Genomic DNA, 24,650 nt, shown 5'->3' on the forward strand with positions numbered 1-24,650 from the left:
TGTTTGGGTTTTTCCATTGTATTGGCCAACCCAATATTTTTACTTTATCTGTAGTTTCAGCATAAAATGAATTTATTGGGGAAGGTGATGGGCCAAGGATGACTGATTTATTATTCTAATTTCACTTCACTTTGAGCGTGGGGAAAACAAATTTCAATAATTCACCAACCAGAAAACATATATACGTGCACCTGTTACCTTATAACTTAACCTCAGAGCTAGGCTAGGTTCCAACCATTACTAACCACTTTTATAAAACCAAAGTGAAACATACATGGCTTTAGGTTAAAAAGTATGTTTACATGACAGCGCTTCAAAGATGAGAGTATGCCTGAGGATGGTGTGTGTGTGTGTGTGTGTGTGTGTGAGAGAGAGAGAGAGGTGACAGAATGATTGGTTTTGCCCCTTCACATCTGTCAGCTTCAAAGTCTGACTTCTTGCCAAGAAGTAAGTACAACCTGAAACTAGTCAAAGCAGCTTCCATTTATTTACAGTTTTGAAACACATTTTTCATGACTTAGCTTCCTAATACAAAGAGCAAAATGGCACTGAAAGATAAACATCATCAGATACTAGAGTTATATAATTTGATGAGGAGAAAAATTAGATACTGGTTGTTAAGTGAATTGACCTATGTTTTCCTTTTCTCCTTTGAAAGATTTCATTCAAAACCTGAAATAAAGTAGTTTATGTCAAATCACACAATCACATTTCTTCTCATCCATGGGTCTCAGAACTTTTTCATCCTGGTTTTGAGGAGGAGCAACCAGTCTTGAGTTGATGGGACCAGCAAGATCCAGAAGGACCCCGTGACAGCACAGCCACGCTTTTAGGGCCAAATTCCCACAGCAGATGGAGAAGGCAATGGCAGCCCACTCCAGTACTCTTGCCTGGAAAATCCCATGGGCGGAGGAGCCTGGTGGGCTGCAGTCCATGGGGTTGCTAAGAGTCGGATACAACTGAGCGACTTCACTTTCACTTTTCACTTTTATGCCTTGGAGAAGGAAATGGCAACCCACTCCAGTGTTCCTGCCTGGAGAATCCCAGGGACGGCGGAGCCTGGTGGGCTGCCGTCTATGGGGTCGCACAGAGTCAGACAGACTGAAGTGACAGCAGCTCCCACCGCAGAGAAGCAGAGAATACCTAGAGGTTACCTCAGTTTCTTTCAAAAAATTTTTCTAGGATAGAAAACTAAAACCCATCCATTTCCCTCTTTTCAACAGCACGGCTGAGCTGTGACAATGCCATTAGGTGGCATCATGTCCTCTCCGGACCATTTCTTTGGGCATCGTTTCCCAGGGCAACATCAACAGCATCTCAGACAACAGGAGACAAGGGTGCCTCGCCTACTTAGTGTGACTGTTCTCTCTTGTATACTGGGAAAAGTTTGGTCTCACCAATGGGATATAGTTGATATTCTGTTTCATGGCAAGGAAGATTTTGTCTTCCGTTCCATATCAGAGTCTGACAGCAATGCTGCTCTCGTGAGTTGATTTTCTTCCCTGACATCTCTGCTGTCCTGCCGCCCAAAGGCACAGTGTGCCGTGAAGGATCCATCAAATGCCCATGGACACTAAGAGATAATAGGGCCAGATCCAAAATGATCTAGGGGAAACCAACGTCTAAGTGTTTACTGAAGGCCAGACTCTTTATACCCTTTTAAAAGCCTGTCTAGGACTTGAGCGGGAAAAGTGAAGTGACAGTCCAGCCTTATTTGGAGTGCTATTTAATTTCTATTGCATGCTGAGGAACGGGGTAAGAAAATATTCCAGAACATTCCTCTTGATCCCCCACCCTTTATCTTCTCTCCTTTTCCCTACAGCATAGCAGTGAGATGATGGAGGTTATGAGATGATGGAGAAGAAGGAGAAAACATTATTCCACAATCACAATTAAACAAGCGATTTTTAGAATCCTGCCTTATCATTTAGGTGACTTACTGAAGTCCTATTAAGTTATCAAACCTTTCTTTGCTTTGTAGGCTGGGATGCTGGAAGCACTGGGACACGAGGAAGAAGTCCAGAGAAAGATGAAAAACTTGGAGATCACAGTTCTAAAGAAAATGCTGAGGAGTCAAATGCCCCATTCCAAAATACTGTGTTTCAAACGTTGTCAGTTTTGAAGACATTTTTTTAAAGGCATCTGCTATTCCAGGACATATGATTCCTATTCCTGGCCGAGCAGGTACACAGGGTCTCCCACGTGGATGGTCCCTGGGTTTTCCAGAACAAAATATTGTCCAAAGAGGGGTGATTTTCCATATAACTTTCGTTCGGAAGGGTCACACAGGCGATAACTGCAACAGGAAAAAGACCATAATGAGTCACAGCCAGTCAGAAGGAAGAGCTCAAACTGTACGTGATTTCCTCTCAGCAGACGGATCCACCCCACACAGGGCTGACACGCTGCCCGACTCCAGCGAGCGCCGTTGTCTTCAAGAGTTCAGAACAGCGCCTCCTGGGGTTGTGCCCAGAGTGCACAGACTACCAAAGTGTTACCAATGGCCACGTTCCCACCTCTTTTCTCTTTGGAATGTTCCCTTTTTCGGCATTAAGGAAGTAGGGACTCACTATGCTTAGACGTTACTTTATCACTTCCCTCGGCATCTCTCCTCCTGACTCCACATCTGTGCTCAGAACCACAGCCTGAGCAGTCCGTCAGGCTGAGAGGCCTGGAGTCACCCCTTGACACCATTCCCTCACTTTCCAGTGTGTTCATAGCTGCCAGGCCCCGAGGTTTTTCCTGTACCACGTCTTTTGAATTTTCTCATTTTTTCTTCCACTGTCAACAATCTCACTTCGTGCATCCTCAGACAACTCTAATAACTCTTTTCTACCCTCCTGGCTTGGTGGCTCCTCTGTGGGGCCCCCTCCCCCAGTTCGCCAAGCACTAGAATTCTACCTTTTCTTCAAGGCCCAACTGCAAAGCCACATGTCCTAGGAAAGAAACTCAGGATCCCCCGGCTAGGAGCGGTCTCCCCATCCTGGATTTTCTCTGCTGCCCCTTGAACACGCATGTGCCGTGTCCTGTGCTGTTAGAGCACGTCTGTCTGTTCTACAAGACAGAGAGTCTGTGGAGAGCAGGAAATGTGACTAACTCCATTGTATCACTCACATCCAAGGCTGGGCCCTGTATGTCACCGGTGACCCACAATCATTTGTTGAACAAATTGAACGCGTTGGTGTAAAACCCTCTGGTAGGAGCAATATTCCTATCTTTGGAGCTTCCCCAGTGGCTCAACAGCACAGAATCTGCCTGCAAGGCAGGAGACAGGTTGGATCCCTGGGTTGGAAAGATCCCCTGGAGGAGGAAATGGCAACCCACTCCAGTATTCTTGCCAAGGAAATCCCATGGCCAAAGGAACCTGGCAGGCTACAGCCCATGGGATCACAAAAGAGTCGGACACGAATAAACAACTAAACAGCAACAACAACTTCACATCTTTTTCAGGCAAAAAATGCAAGAATCACCAGGAAAAGTGTACGAGGGATGTGCATGAAGAACATGGCAAGATTTTCCCCTCCCCCACCTCCACCAGGAGACAGTTTTCCTTCTGTCTCTCATTTACTCTAACTCCAACTTTAATCATTTTTATATCATTTTGATGGAAAGCACTTTTTCATTCTACTGTGTTCTGAGAAAAAAAAACTATTGCAACAACTCAGGCCTAATTTTGTTCTGCATATCAGAGGTGGCTAATGAGAAAATGCGGAGGGTGAAACCTCTAGCCTCTGCCCCCAGCTGCAGGCACTATGTCTGTTCTGGTCATTGTTGTATGCCAGCAGCCTGGTATGGCACCTGGTACATTGAAGCCACTCGAAATGAGGTTGGTTGAGCCAACGAATAAATCAACAAGTGGATGGGAACCATGAGCCGCTGATCCAGCCGGTCCTGCCTGGCCAACAACATTCCCCTGCTCTGCAGCCAGGTTTCTGCAGTGATGCTGGACCCTGGGAACCAGGCATGTCTCCTAGCCTGCCTCTCCGTTCTCAGCCTGCAATTCCAGGGACATCTGGAGATGTGTCTGTTGGAGGGTGACTTCTTCAGGATGGAGGCAGATCGGGCACTTTATGACTCGGGATTTCTGTTTCTTGCAAGCTGGGTAGCCTGAGGCTCTGATTATCTCAGTGAGGGGATTGAGAGTCAGTTCTGTGCAAACACTGACAGTTTACAAAGAACATCACACAGATTATCTGTTAATCTCTACAATGTGCCTATGTGGGAATATGTATCGCCCTCACTTCACAGGGAGGTCTCAGAGGAGTAACAGACTTGCCCAGGATCTAAGTGGTCAGGCCCGGGCCAGAACTGAGGTCTGGCTCACTTCAGAGTCAGGACTTTTCCCACCAGGGATGTAACCCCTGGTCATCTTTGTACCTCCTGGGTACTACACACACACATACATGAGAAGAGGTGAGGGGGTTAATATTTATTCTGTACAAACATTCAGCCATGCACGGGTTTCCTTGCCCCTTGACATCACCACCCCCACACACAGGTACTCCCCCTCCAGGTAACTTAGGAAAGGAGGACCCACAGCGGCGGCCACCCCTCCCAGCCCAGCCCCTTAACCTGCTCAAGGTTGGGCCAAGGAGTTGGTTTGTAGGCGCGGCACTGCCAAAAGCCCCCAGCTCTGTCCCACTTAGGCTCCTGCTGACATTGTCGCCACTGGGCTATGGGGAGACTCCACAAACGAGATCAACAGCGACCCCTTGTGGGACTGAGGCGATATTGTCCACTGTCTGTGAATTCACATCCACACCAAGCTTTTTGTTCAAGAGACTGAAAACAAGGCATGATTTCATACATAGATCTTCTTTGATTTTTTTCTTCCAAATATACAAATTTTGCTTTTGCAGCTGATGATAGGATTGTGGTGCTGGTGACCCCATGGACTGTGGCCAACCAAGCTCTATCCATGGGATTCTCCAGGCAAGAATACTGGAGTGGGGATTCCCTTCTCCAGGGGATCTTCCCGACCCAGGGATGGAACCTAGGTCTCCTATTTTGCAGGCAGATTCTTTACCATCTGAGCCACCAGGGAAGCCCTGAAGATGGGATTAATAAATTGCAAATCCATGTAAAATCACCTTTCTTGGGCTTCCCTGGTGGCTCAGTGGTAAAGAATCCACCTGTCAATGCAGGAGACATGGGTTTGATCCCTGATCTGTGAAGATTCCACATGCCACAGAGCAATTAAGCCCATGCGCCACAACTACTGAGCCTGTGCTCGAGAACCCAGGAGCTGCGGCTACTGAAGCCCAATGCCCCAGAGCCTGTGCTCTGCAACAAGAGAAGTCTGCACAGTGACAAGCCCGAGCACGGCAGCTAAAGAGTAGCCCCCACTCACCACAACTAGAGAAACGCCCTCACAGCAATGAAGACCCAGCACAGCCAAAAAATACATGAAATTGCCTTTCTTAGTGAATTTTCTCTTCCAGTGAATATGAAACACACTACCACATTAATGGGAGACACACTTTTTGTTTCACTTAAACAGAGGTTCCATCCTTAAGGGTGTGGTGTGAGTGGAAACTGTTATCTATAAAGTGCTGTGGACTGGTGAGAGCTGCTTGCTTTACTCACTTATTGGTCAATGCCCTGACCATGGTTTGCAAGCAGGGTCTCTGATCACCACTGGGTCCCCACCGAGGGCACAGGACACTTCTGGGGACTCCCAACTTGCTCTGTGTATGATCAGGTCAGGAATAAAACAGCACTGTGAAGACACCACAGACAGGAGGGACTGAAGGCCAAGCAGGTTGGGCTGCCTTGCATTTAATGCAGACTCAGAAAATGGAAAGAAGTGTCTCCAGGATTTTCCTTCTCTCAGAATGTGCCAAGCTCATAACCAGAGACTATCAATAACCACAGTCTAGATGGTCATTATGTATTTTATCATCTATTTTTAAAAGTAGCATTTATTGCTTTATTCTAACCAAGGGGGAGCGTAAACCAGGAGAGGTATTATTAGTCCATGTGTGTGTGCTCACTCTCAGTCGTGTACAACTCTTTGCCACCCCGTGGACTGTAGCCCTCCAGGCTCCTCTGTCCATGGGATTCTGCAGGCAAGAATGCTGGAGTGGGTAGCTATTCCCTTCTCCAGGGGATCTTCCTGACCCAGGGATTGAACCCTGGTCTCCCGTGTGTCCTGCACTGGCAGGTGGATTCTGTACCCTAAGCCACTTATTAGGTCCGTTTTTACAAATAAACTGAAACATCAAGCACGTAACTGACTTGCCAAAGTCACCCAATTACGGGGGCAGGGGAGGAAGAGCCTGGTGGGTGGGGGGAGCTGTCTCCTTCCATAGTATCACTCGCACCAAATCCTTCTGTCTTTACTTCAGCACAGCACAGCCTGACACAGGCGGAGAGCAGCAAATGTCACTGTCCAAGTCCCCCTGCATCTAACAAAACATATGTTTCAACAGAACGAACGAGGTGATTCTTCCTATTAAAAGGAACAGTGACAGACCCACACTGCTCCTGTGGAATCAGCATGGGAGTCACTCTCCCTCCAGCAAGAAAAAAATAATTCCTTCTTCATATTTTCCTGCCAGCAGACCGGCCACCACTGTGAGTATTTCACAGACAAAGATTCCTCTGGGCCTGCGATCAGCAGCCATTCAGCACTGGTCTCCCAGCTGAGAACCTGCCTTCCTGGAACAGCACAGCCCTGGGGCACAGGGGAACCGGGAGGAGGGAAGGCAGAGCTCCCAGGTATCCTGCCCAGGAGGAAAGCCAGGGAGCAGAGAGGAGGCCCCCGAAACCACTTTCCTCGGCTTCTGTGATTTATGTCAGGCGGCCCAGGCCTTTCTCTTCCCGATTTATGGCCGTCTGTCCTGGGAGGGACATAAATTACGGCATCTATGGCAATTTAAATCTCAGTAAGATACAGGAGAAGACACCTAGGCTGGCTGTCCCATCTCCTGGGGTATTAAGAGCAATTAGGGTGGACTGGTTGGGCTGCTGAGAGGCTGCAGGAGATCCAGAAGGCTGGGCTGCTCCCAGGGGTCAATTTTCCTCCTTTTATAAACACAAGATCCCAATGGAAGGAGAGGCACCAAAGATTCAGAGGACTGGCCCCAAAGACACTTTCTGAATCCAGAAGGAAAGGTACCAGGCACCAAGCACTGTTGGGAGGAGAGAACAAGATGATGTATACAAATGGATAACAGCCAATTCTCCAAATCATTTGGCTGGCTTGTACACAGAACCCATGGAGGTCTGTCCTGCTCCACTGACTTCAGAGGGAGGAATAGCCAGGGCCTGAGCTAGAGAGGAGCCTGCTGATCAGCTGGCAGAACCAGGACTGCTAACACCATGGCAGGGCGCTTTCCCCACCTGCCCTGCCCTCCCCCTCCACAGAGCTCCTCAGTGATCACAGCAAAGTGGGAAGATGGAAGAATTGCCAGTTTGTGCTAATAGTGAGTGAACCAGCACATTTGGAGGAATCACTAGTCCTTCGCTGCAGCTTCTCAGACTTGCTCTCCTCCAGAGTGTCCGGTCATGTCTAATAAAGTCTCCTCCAACATTTCATGACGACCATCCTCAAACAAATGGGCTTCCCTGGTGGCTTGGACCGTAAAGAATCTGCCTGCAATGCAGGAAAGGGAGTCTGTTTCATTCCATCTTTCACCAAGCTTGTTAGTCCAAGCTCTTTGGACCACCCGTCTCCTTCGATTAGCACCCACCCCTCTCTTGGGCTTCCCTGGTGGCTCACTCAGATGGTAAAGAAAGAATCAGCCTGTGATGCAAGGGAGCCGGGCTCGACTCCTGAGTAAGGAAGATCCCTTGGAGGAGGGAATGGCCACCCACTCCAGCATTCTTGCCTGGAGAATTCCATGGACAGAGGAGCCTGGTGAGCTACAGTCCATGGGGACACAAAGAGTCAGACACGACCAAGCGACTAACACTTTCATCGTCAAACAGGCAGATGAGTTCAAAGAACTTTACAGAGAACATCCAACTGTCAGTCATTTGACCCAAAGCATAACATTTTGTTGTATTTCCTTTATCATATGTATTTATCCATCCATCAATCCATCGTCATTTTTTTTCCAAGTAAGTCACAGATGTCAGCAAATTTCACCTTGAAGCAGTTCAACTGGAATATGATTTCCTAGGGTTAAAATTTCTTAACTATTTTTGAGGGGTGATAAAATTTACATGGAGTGAAATGCATAAATCTTTTTTTAATTTAAATTTATTTATTTTAATTGGAAGCTAATTACAGAAATGTATAAATCTTAAGTGGTCTTTCTATTAACATTTTGTTGTTGTTCAGTTGCTAAGTCATGTCCAACTCTTATTTTTCCTTCTTTTCCTTTTTTTTTTAATTGAAGCATAGTTGATGTACACTATTTATGTTACAGGTGTAGTGATTCATGATTTTTAAAGATAATATTCCATTTATAGTTATTATAAAATATTGGCTATGCTCCCTGTGTTGTACAATATATCCTTGTAGCTTATTTTTTAAACTTTTTATTTTGTATTGAAATATAGCCAGTTCATGGGACTTCTCTGGTGGCTCAGATGGTAAAGAATCTACTTGCAAAGCAGGAAACATGGGAGACTCAGTTTCGATCCCTGGGTTGGGAAGATCCCTGGGAAAAGGGAAGGCCATACACTCCAGTATTCTTGACTGAAGAGCCGCATGGACAGAGGAGTCTGGCAGGCTACAGTCCACAGGGTTGCAAAGAGTCAGACACGACTGAGTGACTAAGCCACACACACACACACACACACACACACAGTCGATTAACAATGTTGTGATAGCTTCAGGTGTACAGCAGAGTGACTCAGCCATACATATACATGTATGATTTCTCCCCGAAACTCCCCTCCCATCCAGGTGTAGCCTCCTCTTTGAATGTTTCTGCAAATTTACACTCAATGGTGGAGATCCAGAGAAAAAGCAGCCATTTGCCCTTCACCTCAGTAATTTTGAATCTCCCCTCCCAACCTCCCTCCAACCCACCTTGTTTGACTCTGCTCCTGACCTCCCTCTCTGCCATGCAGCCTGACCCTGGAATGACTGTCCACCTCGCTGTAGCCTGGTCTTGATGCAGAACACTGGTCTCCACGGACCACAGGTATTGGCTTCATGCCTGGGGGCAACGTGCTGTCTGGGACAGAGTCCCCACCCCCAGGCTTCAGCCTGCCAGGGAGGGGCCCGATTGTAGTTTCTGGGTCAGCAGGATCAGCAGAGAGGGATGTACGTGTACATGCTCAGCTGTGTCTGACTCTTTGCAACCCCATGGAATGAAGCCAACCAAGCTCCTCTGTCCATAGGATTCTCCAGGCAAGAATACTGGAGAGGGTAGCCATTCCCTTCTCCAGGCGATCTTCCTGACTCAGGGGTTGAACCCAGGTCTCTTGCATTGCAGGCGGATTCTTTGGGAAACCCGAGAGAGGGATAGGTGCTGATTAAAGGAGACTGGTGGTCCAGAGAGCTTAGACCAATGAGCTCGGTGAAAGATGGAATGAAACAGACTCCCATTCCAGGGAAACAAATTTGGTCACACAAGTCCCAGTATAACCTCCTCTTAATGTGCTCTTCATGATGCCTTTTATGTCAGATGGCAAAAATTCCACTTCATTCCTTCCTCAAGTCTTCTGGGACTTTGACTAAAGCAGAAGTTACCACCACCACCACCCCCCCCCGCCTTCTTCCCTCTCCTACTCTGCAAGTAATACCCGAGACTGCATATCAGGGTCCAAGCTGAGGGCCTCAGGGGCTGAAGAAATGAGACCTGACACCCAACCTGTGATCCTTCATTCAAAACGGAAGACCAGGGAAGATGAGCGTCACTTTGAGGGTTTCCACCATGTCCTGGCTCCAGATTTGGCAGAAAACAGCACAGAAGGGCATGGATCATGAATTGCTGTTTTAGCAAAAGTACCGCAGCTTGCTTATAGAAAGTTTAGAGGCTACATATAAGAATATATATGTCCCCATAATTCCATTACCAAAAGAGCACCTCCATTAATGTTTCATTTTACAGACTTCCAGCCTTTTAGCTACTCAGATGCATTTATATATTTTAAAAAGGAAAATCAAATGAAAAAGTCAATGCTATATATGCAGTTCTGTAATCAGCTTTTGAAAATGAATATTATTGTAAATATTGGTCTATGCAATTTAAACTTATCTGTCACTGTCTTTCATTAAAAGAATTTTACTGTGAAACTTTTAACATAAAGAAAAAAGTAGAAAAAAAAATAATGCAATGAATCCCCACCTAATTTTCACCCAGATTCTATTTATTAAGATTTGACATATTTTTTCATGTGTGCTTTTGCTAAAATAACAGCACACCCCAGGTATCACTTCAGTTCACTCCTGCATACTTCAACATGCTCCTCCAAAACAGTTGGGCCTTTCTTAAAGCACCAGAAAGCCCTTATCACACTTAATGAATTTGTGAGGTCACCTAAGGGGAAGTCCATCATAAAGTTGGTCAAAATATCTAAACCATGTATTGTTGCTTTTTAACTGGTATGCTTGGATCACAAATTCTAAATGAAAAGTAAAATTAGTTGTGCAAGTAGGCATTCTGAGACCAAAGCACCCAGGAATATTTCCTAAATGACCCAGTCACTAGTACCCCCTTCTGCTTCAAGAATACTCCCGTGTGGTGTTCTCCCTGCTTCTCTGAAGAGATATTAAATTGCTTAGTCTTACCTCTTCAGCGTCTCCAGTGGCTCCTTCCTGCTCATGACGCCGGTGTCTGGGTCCACTGTGGTTAAAATGCACCTGGACAAACACACAGGGTATCATACACCGGACAAGCAGACAGACCTCCCCTTCTCCTCCCCTTCTCGAGCAGCAGCGCGTGTGTCTCACCTAGAGCAAGCCATCACCCTTTTCAGTTCCACGTCACCAATAAGAAGCTTATTCCATGAGTCCTGGGGCCAAAGCACATAAATCAGGTGAGCACTTCGGAGCCCCAGCCCCAATTCACCCCTGTAGCGGGGGACGTCATGGGATTCGACAGCTAAGCAGCCATTTCCACCAGGGACGGCTGGCTTTACATCATGCCTTCCTGTTTCCCGCCCTCTGCCTTTGATCTGTCAATTCTTTCCTGAAATGAAACGCTCCCCTTCCTCTCATTTGTAAAACCGGAATTGAAACTCATCTCTGAAGAACAAATACTGTATGGTATCACTCATATGTGGAATCTAGAAAAATGGTACAGACAAACTTATTTGCAAAGCAGAGAGATGCTGATGTAGAGAACACACATGGATACCAAGGGGGACGAGAGGGTGGAAGGAATTGGGAGATGGAGATGGACACATATACACTATTGATACTACGTATAAGATAGACAGCTAATGAGAACCTGCACAGGGAACTCTACTCAATGCTCCTAAATTGGAAGGAAATCCAAAAATCAGAGGGGATATAGGTACAAATATTACTTTGCAACAAAGGTCCGTCTAGTCAAAGCTATGGTTTTTCCAGTGGTCATGAATGGATGTGAGAGTTGGACTATAAAGAAAGCTGAGCACCGAAGAATTGATGCTTTTGAACTGTGGTGTTGGAGAAGACTCTTGAGAGTCCCTTGGACTGCAAGGAGATCCAACCAGTCCATTCTAAAGGAGATCAATCCTGGGTGTTCATTGGAAGGACTGATGTTGAAGCTGAAACTCCAATACTTTGGCCACCTGATGCGAAGAGCTGACTCATTTGAAAAGACTCTGATGCTGGAAAAGATTGAAGGTGAGAGGAGAAGTGGATGACAGAGGATGAGATGGTTGGATGGCATCACCAACTCAATGAACATGAGTTTGAGTAAACTCCGGGAGTTGGTGATGGACAGGGAGGCCTGGCGTGCTGCAGTCCATGGGATCGCAAAGAGTCGGAATGACTGAGCAACTGAACTGAACTGATAGCTGATTCAATTTGGTATACAGAAGAAATTTACACAACATTGTAAAGCAACTATACTCCAATAAAAATTTAAAAATAAAAATGAAATTCATCTCCTTCAGGAAGCCTCCCTGCCTGATTGGAGGCGGTGGGGAAGGCAAGGGTGGGGGCTGAGGCAGGGACCAGGTGAAATAGAGGAGGGATTATGGAGAGGGGGGATTATTCTAGGTTGTAGGTGAGCTTTTCCTGCTCGCCTAAAATGGATTAAGACATCTCCCCTGGCTGGACAGGAACAAATCTAGAGGAGGCCAGTAACCTTACTTCCCTTTGCATCTCCAGAGGAGCATTTATTAATACAAAGCTCTCTGGCCCAGGAAGTTCCTCGGGCATTTGTCTACAGCCTGGGTCACTGGTACCTACTTTAAGGACAAATCAAATCGATGGACTGTGCCCCTCAAATCCAGCAGGGGAGACAGCACATACACATAAGAAAAGTGAATGGTCAGTATTCCTTTTAAAAGATCCAGAAAACCAGAGAGAAAGCATTACAAGACAGCACCCTTGTGCCGGTTGATCTGTGCAAGCAAGCATGGCGCTGGTGGTTTATCTGGTCAGGGGAGGTTTTAAGGAAAACGTGGGATATAAATTGAGTCTTCCAGGGTGGAAACTTTGAGAGATACAAAAAAAAAAAAAAAGGGTGAGAGACTCAAGTCAATAATAAGGACATCTGATTGTGGTCCTGACCATCTTACCCTCACAGGGAAGGGGCGGAAGACAAGAATCCAGAGTTAAACCTGCCCAGTCCTTTGTTGATCATAAGCCAGAGAGAAATTTCCAGACCCAGAATTTTAACTCTGATAGTGTGTATTATTCTTCATATGTATACTGTGGAGTTTCGTTTTTGCTTTTTAATCATAAAATGAGTCTCTTGTATACCCACTCCAATATTCTTGCCTGGAGAATCCCATGGGCAGAGGAGCCTGCAGGCTACAGTCCATGGGGTTGCAAGAGTCTGGCACGACTTAGCAACTAAATCACTTGTATGTTTCACAACAGTCCAAAATGCTGGGCACCTCAGGTTAGAGTGCCCCAGCCTGTTCTGTGTACATTTCTCCACCAGGATGCACTGTAGTCTTCCCAACAAATATGCATCCTTCAGAATAACCTAATCAAGCATCAAAGACTCACACCTTAAAAAAAAAAAAAAGTTAAGTCCAAGGAAAGGAGCAAGGAAGGCATAGTGTTACCTCTGCATAGACACCGCAGCCTGAAATTACAATATTGGGCCTGAAGTTGGATGTTTTAACTTTCTTCTCTAGCCTGGAGTTGAGATCTGCCAACGATGCCTCAGAAAGGATCAAGAAAGGGCTGGCATCTGAGTATGGGATCTGATGAGGAAAGAAGAATTGTTAGAGCGTGACACACACAAAAGCATTTCTCAGAGGTCACATGGGTCTTGTTCCTGGAACCTTCTACCCCTCCCTCACCCTACCTCCCCACGCAATCTTTCTAAGTATTTCTCTATTTCTTTTTATAGCAAAGTCACAGCGATTCAGAAGCTTTAAATAGCCTTGCAGATAAGAGGAACTGCATGATGGAGTGAAGAAAACGGGGTCTCAGAATCTTAGAGCTGCCCCCTTTCTCATCCTCCGAATTCTCACACGTTGATTTTAATAAGTTGGTCGGGTTTGATGACCTCATTAGGTATGATAAAAAATATTCACTGATTCCATGGATATGTATTTTTCATGCAACCTGCAAATCAACATTTAACGTGGCTGTGGCAATGGTGCCACAAAGCATTGTATGTTTCACTCTTAGGATGAATTCTTAAAGCCTTATTCCTTTAAGAGCCAGTCTGGTCATTTAAAATCTGTGGATCTCCATACCCACACTCATTCGCCCAATTGAGATCTGACACAACATGGCAATCCCAGTGTAAAAAGGCTGGACTCTTCAGAGGGAAATTACAGAGGGACTGGGAAAGATGCTGGCCTAGAAGAGTTTTGAAGCCATGTTGGCAACAGAAGCTTCTGTAAACAGGAATTCTTGCTCTCGGGCAAAAATGCAAGAGTCCTCCAAATCAAGAAACACAGATGATGCTCCCAAGGGAAGAGCTTTATTTTTTTACCAATAGCTTATGGCAAAAGTAACAGCTTTTGTCATGAGAGATCACAAAAGATAAAAGATGAGATCTGAGCTCAGCAGACATGTGCCATGCTCTCCACTTCCAAGGAAGCCTGCCTTCCTGACCTGGTCCGTGGGTGAGAATGCATCTTCTACTTGGTGAGAATTTCTTGGTTGCATATGGGGTTCAAAGTGCACCAGCCGGTAGGGCTGTGTCTTCAGGAAGTTTGTTATCCACTGGGCCGCGGCCTCACCACAGTCTCTGCCCTCGATCTCCAAGCCGTGCACTCTGCGAGAGATGGGGACAAAGAACAGGCATGACTTTGACAACCTGGACACCCTGCCACATCCTGCACAGATCCAAAAGGCTGCACCTCGCTGCGACGTCGGTGTAATTCCTTCGTTACCAGAAGACGTCATTTTAGCCTGGCCCTTGCTCTGAACCACGTGGAGACCCAAATAAAGACGGAAGCTCAATCCCTCTTTTCTCCATTTTTTTTATAGTTGATTTACAATACTGGGTTAATTTCAGGTGCATAATACTCAGTTTTTTTTTCAGATTATACTCCATTATAGGTTATTGTAAGATGTTGGATGTAATTCCCTGTGCTATGGAGTAAATCCTCATTGCTTATCTATTTTATAAACCAGAGATGCAGATGCAGCCTTGTGATTCCTTGCCTGGAAGGAATGCAGGCAGAATAAAATGAGATCATGTGTTTGAAAAGACAAGGAGTTCTCCAGAAGAAACCTAATGTATTAGTATAAAATTGCTGCAAAAATATGGTTCATCCAGTTGGACAGAAATCTTTATTAAAAGACTGGTATGGTGATAATAGGGGCTTCCTAGGTGGCTCAGTAGTAAAGAATCCACCTGCCAACGCAGGAGATGCAAAAGACCTGGGTTGGATCCCTGGGTCGGGAAGATCGCCTGGAGAAAAGAATGACAACCCACTCCAGTATTCTTGCTTGGAGAATCCAATGGACAGAGGAGCCTGGCGGGGTACAGACCATAGCATCGCAGAGTCAGACACAACTGAGCAACTAACACTTCCTTCCTTCCTTCCATATTTCACGTTTTTAAAAAGTTGAATCAATTTAAAGAAAAACATCAAGTAAGTAAGTAAGTGGTTTATAATTCAACATAAATCATGATTATGTTTTGAAAATGCTGAAGTTTGGGAAAGAGGACAGAGTCAAGGGACCTATGTCTTCTATATGAAATGTCTACTTAGTTCCTCTGCCCATTTTTTAATTGGACTGTTTGAGTTTTTATCCTGTTGAGTTATTAACCCCTTACCAGATACATGTTTTACAAATATTTCTTCTCATTTTGCTGATAGTTTTCTTTTGTTGTGCAGAAGTTTTTTAGTTTGATGGAGTCCCATCTATTTATTTTTGCTTTTCTTGTTTGTGCTTCTCATGTCATATCTAAAAAAATCTCTGCCAACCAGGGAAGCCCTTTCATCCCATTTATTGATAGAAAATCTCTCCCAGATTTGGGAATTTCTTAGCTTTAAATAATCTTTCTGCCACCTTCTATTTCTCTTCTCATGCGGGTACTCCAATAATTCGCAAATTGTTTCTTTTAATGATATCCCCATAGACCACATAGGTTTTATTCACTCTTTTTTGTTGTTCTCTTCTGACTAGATAATTTCAAAGATCCTGTGTTTATTCTCACAGATTCTTTCCTTCACTGATCCATTCAGCTGTTGATGCACTCCACTGCATTTTTAATTTCATTCATTTTATTCTTCCCCTTCAGAATTTCTGTTTGGTTCTCTCTCTCTTTTTTTAATCATTTCTACCTCTTTAACTTTTCATTTTGTCCACTTACCGTTTTCGTGATTTAATCAAATTGTCTTTCTATGTTTTCTTATATATCACTGAGTGTCTTTAAAACACCTATTTTCAGTTAATTGGGCACATCACAGATTGCAGGTCAGGAAGCAACAGTTAGAACTGGACATGGAACAACAGACTAGTTCCAAATAGGAAAAGGAGTATGTCAAGGCTGTGTATTGTCACCCTGCTTATTTAACTTCTATGCAGAGTACATCATGAGAAATGCTGGACTGGAAGAAACACAAGCTGGAATCAAGATGGCTGGGAGAAATATCAATCACCTCAGATACGCAGATGACACCACCCTTATGGCAGAAAGTGAAGAGGAACTAAAAAGCCTCTTGATGAAAGTGAAAGTGGAGAGTGAAAAAGTAGGCTTAAAGCTCAACATTCAGAAAACGAAGATCATGGCATCTGGTCCCATCACTTCATGGGAAATAGATGGGGAAACAGTGGAAACAGTGTCAGACTTTACTTTTTTGGGCTCCAAAATCACTGAAGATGGTGACTGCAGCCATGAAATTAAAAGACGCTTACTCCTTGGAAGAAAAGTTATGACCAACCTAGACAGCATATTCAAAAGCAGAGACATTACTTTGCCAACAAAGGTCCGTCTAGTCAAGGCTATGTTTTTTCCAGTGGTCATGTATGGATGTGAGAGTTGGACTATAAAGAAAGCTGAGCACCAAAGAATTGATGCTTTTGAACTGTGGTGTTGGAGAAGACTCTTGAGAGTCCCTTGGACTGCAAGGAGATCCAACCAGTCCATTCTGAAGGAGATCAGCCCTGGGATTTCTTTGGAAGGAATGATGCTAAAGCTGAAACTCCAGTACTTTGGCCACCTCATGCGAAGAGTTGACTCATTGGAAAAGACTCTGATGCTGTAAGGGATTGGGGGCAGGAGGAGAAGGGGATGACAGAGGATGAGATGGCTGGATGGCATCACTGACTCGATGGACGTGAGTCTGAGTGAACTCCGGGAGCTGGTGATGGACAGGGAGGCCTGGTGTGCTGCGATTCATGGGGTTGCAAAGAGTCAGACACGACTGAGCGACTGAACTGAACTGACATATATATGTATATATATATATATATATGTATAATATATAGATATATCTATCAAATGTCTACAGGATGGCTTCCCTGGTGACCCAACGGTAAAGAATCCAGCTGACAATGCAGAAGACACAAATCTGGGAAGATCCTATATGCTGCAGAGCAACTAAGTCCATGCACCGCAACTACTGAGCCAGCCCTCTAGAGCTTGGGTGCTGCAAGTACCGAAGCCCGCATGCCCTTGAGCCCATGCTCTGCAACAACAGAAGCCTCCGCAGTGAAAAGCCCACACACCACAACTAGAGTAGTCCCTGCTCACCACAACTAGATAAAGTCCACGCAACGGAGACCTAGCACAGCCAAATAAATAAAAGTCTACAGAAGTCATACTGTTGTTGTTGGTGAAACCACTGTTGAAAATTTCCCCTAAGGAAATAATAAAAGATATGAACAGAGATTTATGCCAAGTATTCATCACATTCTTCTTCATACCTAGAAAAAAACTGAAAACAATCCAAATGTTTAATCTTGGGGACATGTCAAAAGGCATTCAAAGACATTCATGGGATGAAATATCACACCAACATGAAAATGGTCTGAAAAAATACTCAACATGTCCACTTAAGTATGTGAATCATATTCAAGACAGTCTTCTGTACTATTTCAATGGTTTTAAAGGTATTAGCGATTAGAGACAGAGAAGGCAATGGCACCCTACTCCAGTACTCTTGCCTGGCAAATCCCATGGATGGAGGAGCCTGGTGGGATGCAGTCCATGGGGTCACTAAGAGTCGAACACGACTGAGCGACTTCACTTTCACTTTTCACTTCCATGCATTGGAGAAGGAAATGGCAACCCACTCCAGTGTTCTCGCCTGGGGAATCCCAGGGGTGGGGGAGCCTGGTAGGCTACCATCTCTGGGGTCGCACAGAGTCGGACGTGACTGAAGCAACTTAGCAGCAGCAGCAGCAGCGATTAGAGACAGAAACAAGATATGTCAAAATATAAATTATAATTGTCTCAGAAGGGTTTTCTTTTCTTTTTTTTTTTGGTATTTTCCAATTTTAAACAATGAATATGTATAACTTTTACAATCAGAAAAACCACCAAAATGTTGTTGAGTCGCTAAGTCATGTCTGACTGTTTGTGAACCCATGGATTGTAGCCACCAGCCTCATTCTATCCATGGGATTTTCCAGGCAAGAATATGGGAGTGGGTTGCATTTTCTACTCCAGGGGATCTTCCCAACCCAGGGATTGAACTCGAGTCTCCTGTATTAGCAGACAGATTCTTCACTGCTGAGCCACAAGGGAAGCCCCAAATTAAAATTAAACATTATATTTACAATTCTGATATTATGGAAATTATACTAATTTTGCATTTTATGAGTTTTGGGGGGGTCTTTAGAATTTTTTAGGTAACTTCATTTTTTTTCCAGTCAAGTAACTACATTATTTGATATGATATTATTCTCTATAATAGGCTGTGGACTAATTTAGCATTCACTTGCATTTTAGTTCAAAATGCATATTACAACAGTATAATTAGTTCACATTTTGGCTGTCTCATAATAAGACTTAAAAAAACCCAACTCTAGACATGATTTCTTAAGACAGAGCCACTTTTCCTGGAATAAGTGCCCCCTTGTCCTTCCAATGTTAAGGAAAGAGCCTCTGTACAGAACAGCCTCCTGGCTGAATATAAGGACCCCTGTGCATCTGCAGGTCAGATCACTCTTCTGATTGCAGACATTCTTTTCTATTCTGGAAGTTCCTTTCATTAGAACTAAATATCACGGGTCACATATCCATTTGTGACTCCTTTCGTAACTCAGATTTGGAAAGGTCCCAGTCTTTCCAAGCAACACAGAGATGATCCTAAGGAAATACATGGATCTAACCTCACCTCTTCTAGGATCCTCTCTCCACTCCTTCTGCCCTGATTTGCATCCTTTATCCTCTGGTAATGTTATGTCAATATGCCTTTGTTCCCATAGTTTACTGCAAAAGACTTTTCTTTCTCTGCCCCACATCGACGCATATTTTTCTGAAGTTGCCCCCTTTCCCACCTTCTTTTAGATCACCACCATGTTGAGAACTTGACCCTACATATGGTACATTTGCAATCAATAGTCAATTATTGATAACATTTCTCTCAATTCCCTCCACAGCCCACAATTTGCCAAGACTGTAGGAAGAAATATTCACGTCAAGATTAAGGTCTATCCTTTTCTTACCTGCACTTGTGCACCACATTTGTGGTGGGTGTCTTGATGAGCAGCTGCAGGTCTTTGGTGTAGGCTGCACTGAGGGTCAGCATGTCACCCTCACAGGTCAGGGAAATCAGGACCAGGCGGGGCTCCTGTCGAGCTGTAACCATATTTCCCTCTTCGTTGATCACAAGCCAAAACCTGCCATTTTCGAAACACAAGATATTCATGGACCACCATGACAGACAGCCCGTCTCTGGGGGAGCTTCAGGGGTACGCTGTCATTTTGATTTCCTCACTGTAAGCCCCGTGTGTCTGTGCATCTGTCTGTCTGTCCTAAACATCAGTTCATCAGTCCAGCAAGACCGAATCTGTCAGTTCATTTCACAGTGTTTAATAATCACTCATGCATCGAACAAAATATCTACAGAACATTCTGAGCTCCTTGATGGCACAAAAATCAAAGAAGTTATATCTTCATCTCAATTGCCCTAAGTAGATGATATCTCAGAGAAAGATGAGGAAGCATGGTGCCTAGCACCAGGAGGCATTCCTGCTGATGGAAACAAGACACTGCTGTATTGTCCACAGACTGTGGAGCCAAACTGAACCGCAATCAATGCCGCTTATACTTTGCCAAATCCACTCCCACCTTTCAAAAAAGTTAGCTGTGACTTCTGCAATTTATCAAAAGGGCTATTGTTAATGTGGACAATATTCTTTTCTGGCTCAGTACTCAGGGTCTAGAGGTACTTCCCAGAACAGAGAGAAATAGAGAAAGAAGAGCAATAGAATGAACTGTTTCCAGGAAAAAAAAAAAATGATGCATTTGCATAGAGGGCACTTCAGCTACCCAGGAAGCTAGACACACTAACATTTTGGTCATTTCCTTTCATACTGAATGGAAAGACCCTGATTCTGGGAAAGATTGAAGGCAGGAGGAAAAGGGGACAACAGAGGATGAGATAGTTGGCTGGCATCACCGACTCAATGGACATGAGTTTGAGTAAACTCCGGGAGTTGGTGATGGACAGGGAGGCCTGGTGTGCTGCAGTCCACGGGGTCACAAAGAGTCAGACATGACTGAGTGACTGAACTGAACTGAAGATTCACACTGAGTGGAATGATTATAACAGGAGTCAGCTTGTGTTTCTTTTTCTTTTGCATGTATCTTTTTTTGGCCATTCATATTTTTTTTATTTTTCGTTTTCTTAATTTTTATAATGTTGTGCTGGTTTCTGCCATGTGAGTGAGTGAAGTCACTCAATCGTGTCCAACTCTTTGCAACCCCGTGGACTGTAGCTCACCAGGCTCCTCTGTCCATGGGATTCTCCAGGCAGGAATACTGGAGTGGGTTGCCATTTCCTTCTCCAGGGGATCTTCCCGACCCAAGGATCGAGCCCAGGTCTCCCGCATTGCAGGCAGACGATTTAACCTCTGAGCCACCAGGGGTTTCTGCCATACACAAAGCAAATCAGCTGTAATTATACACACATCCCGTCCCTCCAGAGCCTCCCTCCCCTCCTGCCATCCCATCGCTCCAGTTCATCACAGAGTGCCAGACTGGGTTCGCCATGACACACAGCGACTTCTCACCAGCTATCCATCTTACACCTGATAGTGTATATACATTGATGCTACTTTCTCCATTTGTCCCACTCTCTCCCTCCCCTGAGATCCACAGACATAAGTAAAAAATATGGCAGATACTCAAGATCACCACTTCCAGCAGGTGGGTGAGTTGCTCAGCCCTGCTAAAAAATAAACTTAGTCCTGTCCTAAAGGAACTTCCTCTTAACGGTTCTTCATCTTGAACACAAATAGTTCTATCCTGTCCCAGATCCCTGGTACCAGCATTTGAATATTCTTTCTGCTAATCCTTCCTTGTAACAGTGGTAGTCTTGTATTTCTAAAATACAAATCTAATCATGTCACCCTCATACAAAGTTCCCCAAAGTTCCAGTTTTTAGAATAAAACCCTAACTCTTCTGCAAGACCTTTTATAATCCAGCTGCCCTCCCAGTCATTCTCACCATCTGTGATCTCACAGATGCCAGCCTTTCTTTTCCTTTTCAATTTTTTCACTGTGGTAAAATACACACAGCATAAAATATCCAGCATATTCTTAGGCATATACCCAGAAGAACTAAAAGCAGGGACTCCAATAGGTACTTGCCCATTGAACTTGCAATATTCACTGCAGCATTATTCATGATGCCAAAAGTAAACACAATGTAAATCTCCAACAACAGAGAATGGACATAAAAAAATAGGATCTTAGACACGACTGAGCGACTTCACTTTCACTTTTCACTTTCATACATTGGAGAAGGAAATGGCAACCCACTCCAGTGTTCTTGCCTGGAGAATCCCAGGGACGGGGGAGCCTGGTGGGCTGCCATCTATGGGGTCGCACGGGGTCGCACAGAGTCGGAGATGACTGAAGAGACTTAGCAGCAGCAGCAGCAGCAACCATATTTAATCACACAGTTCAGTGGCATTAAATAATTTCACAATGTTGTGCAACCATCACCACTATTTCCAGAACCTTTTCATCATCCCAAACAGACACTCTGTATCCATGAAGCAATAATTACCTATTTCATTCCCATCTGGTCCCTGCCCCTGGCTATCTCTAATTCACTTTCCCTCTCTGTGAATTTGCCTATTCTAGATATTTCATGTAACTGGAACAATATAGTGTTGTCTTTTTGTATCTGGCTTATTTCACTTAACATGATGTTTTCAAGATCTATGCTGTAGCATGGTTCAGAACTTCATTCCTGGGTAAATAATAGAGTGTGAATAGACCACATTTTCAGTTCCAGCTAGGAAGTCCTTCCACCTGTTCCTCTGGCTTGCCTGGCACTTGTCACATTGAGTCAATTATCATCTAAGACTGCAAGTCTGTGTTTGCTTCTCTTTATCACATTTTCTGATGCTATGATAACAAAAACAGCTCACCTTTCCACTACCTCATGAATTACCCTCTGGGCAGCCAGAAGAGGGAAATTTACAGCCTGCCTCTGTCCTGCCTGTTCCCTGCAGAAACTGAGGGCTGGTCTGGGAGGGAGTCTGAAGTGCAGCCTTACAATGAGGCTGAAGCCAGACCCAGAAGAGGACAAAGCTGCTTGCTCTGGGCCCTGGCCATCTTCTCTGAACCCCAGGAATTCACACAGGTCATGACCACCCAGGTAGAATAAAACCACTGTCTACAAAGCACCAGCATGCTAAAGGAAACAAGAACCATGATTCCACTCATGGTGGTGTGGCTCTGAATCTCAGTTGTTGTTTTTTTACTCATAAAGGAGTGCATGAGAGAATTAGAGAAAATAACATAAGCAACAGCACTTTTTAAGCTGCAAGAAGCTCAAGCTTTAACTGCTGTTATTACGATTATGTGCTCCACCTTGGTGTACTCCTTGAAGGCTGGGCTCCATGGCACCTTGTGTCCCCAAGTTCTCAAGAGATAATTGCTAAAAATAGAGTGGCCAGGACTAAGCCTGTGAAGCTCGCGTTTCCCGCTAGACTAAGTTGAAGTTTGCTCGCGCAGCGGCAGACACCTGGGAACAGATAAGATGCCGCACTTACTCTGGAGCGCAAGCCGTGAGAGAGCCGGTGGGAGGTGGAAATACAGCCATATCCCGAAGGCGGGTCGGGACCCTGGGTCTGCCGTTGGGAGGTGATGGCCCCCTTCTCTCTATTTCCTTGCCCGCCCCCGTCACCGCCCTCGCCAGGACCCATTTTGTAAGGGAAGGATCCTGCAGGCCTCCCCAGCTCCCACTAGCGTTCCGAGCCCATCCCGCGCTGTTCCCGCGCCCAGCCCTACCTGTCCCGCAGGTGGCCTCTGCGCAGCCCCAGGGCCGTGCACTCGGCCGAGTCCACCGACACTCCCTTGCAGGACTTGACCGGGTAGATCCACAGCTCGCTCACCGTGCCCACCTGCTGCAGCCGCCGGCGCCGCCGGGACGGCGCGCGGTGCCAGGCGACGGCTCCCAGCGCCACCGCGGCCAGTCCCAGGGCGGCCACCCCCAGCCAGCGGGGCCCGGGCGGCGTGGGGAGGCCCAGGCGGGCCAGAGCCGAGGAGCCGGCGGCGCCCATGACCCAGCGATCGCGGGCACGGCGGGGCCCACCAGGGACGTGCCAACCTGAGCCCGGCAGGAGCACGCCTGCCGCCCGGGAGTGCTGGGGGACGTGCGGCCCTTGGCCGGGAGTCCAAAGGACGACTTCTGAACCCCTTTCAGGCTGATCGGAACGTAGCGTCCTTCTGCCGAGGGGTGGCCGCGGGGAGCTGCGGGTGGGAGGTGCCGCTTCCTCCACTTCCGCCGCCTAAGGCTGCAAAGCGAGGTACCCTGGCCCGTGATCGCTACAAGTGACCATTTTATTTACGTATTTGCGGGTTGTTTATTCAACCTAAATTTTTTTCTTGAAGTTCGCAGGACGCATCAGGCAGCCGGCAGATCACTCTCTTGGGAATAGGGAGCAACGGGCACCGGTGGCCTTCGCAGGGTGCCCGGCTGCCTTCAGCCACTCTCATCTGCGGGCTGCTGGGGCCGGGGAGCTTTGGGCGGGTAGGAATCTGAGGGCGAGACGCGACCAGGGTCTCAGGACCTGCAAGCCCAGGTATTCAAGGCCGCAGCCTGCAGCTCCGAACAGCAAAGCCGAGCAGAGACTGCCCTCTATAGGACTGCACACTTGGTTGGCTCCTCCAGGCACAAAGCCTCAGAGATACAGCTGCATTTGCCAGGAACCCCGGCTACGACAGAGGATACCGGCACAAGATCCCGAGGCTTCTTCAAGGCAGCAGGGGATGTCCTCGATAATCCTTTCCAATTGTGGTGCTGAAGACTCTTGAGAGTCCCTTAGACAGCAAGAAGAACAAACCAGTCAATCCCAAAGAAAATCAACCCTGAATATTCATTGGAAGGACTGATGCTGAAGCTGAAGCTCCAATACTTTGGCGACATTTTATGCAAGACCTGACTCACTGGAAGGGACCCTGATGCTGGGAAAGATTTAAGGCAGGAGAAGGGGCAGCAGTGGATGAGATGGTTGGATGGCATCACTCACTCAATGGACATGAATTTGAGCAAACTCAGGGAGATGGTGAAGGATGGGGAAGCCTGGGGTGCTGCAGTCCATGGGGTCACAAAGAGTGGGATATGACTTACCAACTGAACAATAACAACAAATCCTTGTAAGGCACTGACGTCAGGCTCTTGCCACAAAATCAGGCCATGTTTGAGACTTTCCTGGTGGCTCAGTGGTTGAGAATCCACCTGCTAGTGCAGGGGACATGGGTTTGATCCCTGGTAGGGGAACTAAGATCCCACATGTATCAGGGGCAACTAAGCCGGGGTGCTGCAGCTACAGAAAAGTCCACACGCTGCAATGAAGAGCCTGTATGCTGAAACTAAGACCCAACACAGCCAAAAATAAATAAATAGATAGATAAGTATTTTTAAAAAGAAATACCAAAGAAAAAGTACAATTGAGAATCACATTTATTCAATATATTCAATGATAT

The 24,650-nt window shown here is 45.8% G+C and overlaps 1 protein-coding gene across 1 annotated transcript; it reads right to left on the reverse strand.

Annotated features, from left to right (window-relative positions):
* Nucleotides 1–463: 463 nt before the first annotated feature.
* MTARC1 (mitochondrial amidoxime reducing component 1) lies at nucleotides 464–24,610 on the reverse strand. The gene is made up of 7 exons (XM_040263244.1): nucleotides 22,953–24,610; nucleotides 19,151–19,324; nucleotides 14,135–14,297; nucleotides 13,129–13,269; nucleotides 10,853–10,914; nucleotides 10,691–10,762; nucleotides 464–2,296 (listed from the first exon to the last, which is right to left on the reverse strand). Exons 1-7 carry the CDS (start codon nucleotides 23,222–23,224, stop codon nucleotides 2,167–2,169), a joined length of 1,014 nt encoding a protein of 337 aa, XP_040119178.1. The 5' UTR covers nucleotides 23,225–24,610; the 3' UTR covers nucleotides 464–2,166.
* Nucleotides 24,611–24,650: the final 40 nt, after the last annotated feature.

Source organism: Oryx dammah, unplaced genomic scaffold (genome assembly GCF_014754425.2).
Source record: "Oryx dammah isolate SB20612 unplaced genomic scaffold, SCBI_Odam_1.1 HiC_scaffold_21, whole genome shotgun sequence".
In the NCBI taxonomy this organism is placed as follows: Eukaryota; Metazoa; Chordata; class Mammalia; order Artiodactyla; family Bovidae; genus Oryx; species Oryx dammah.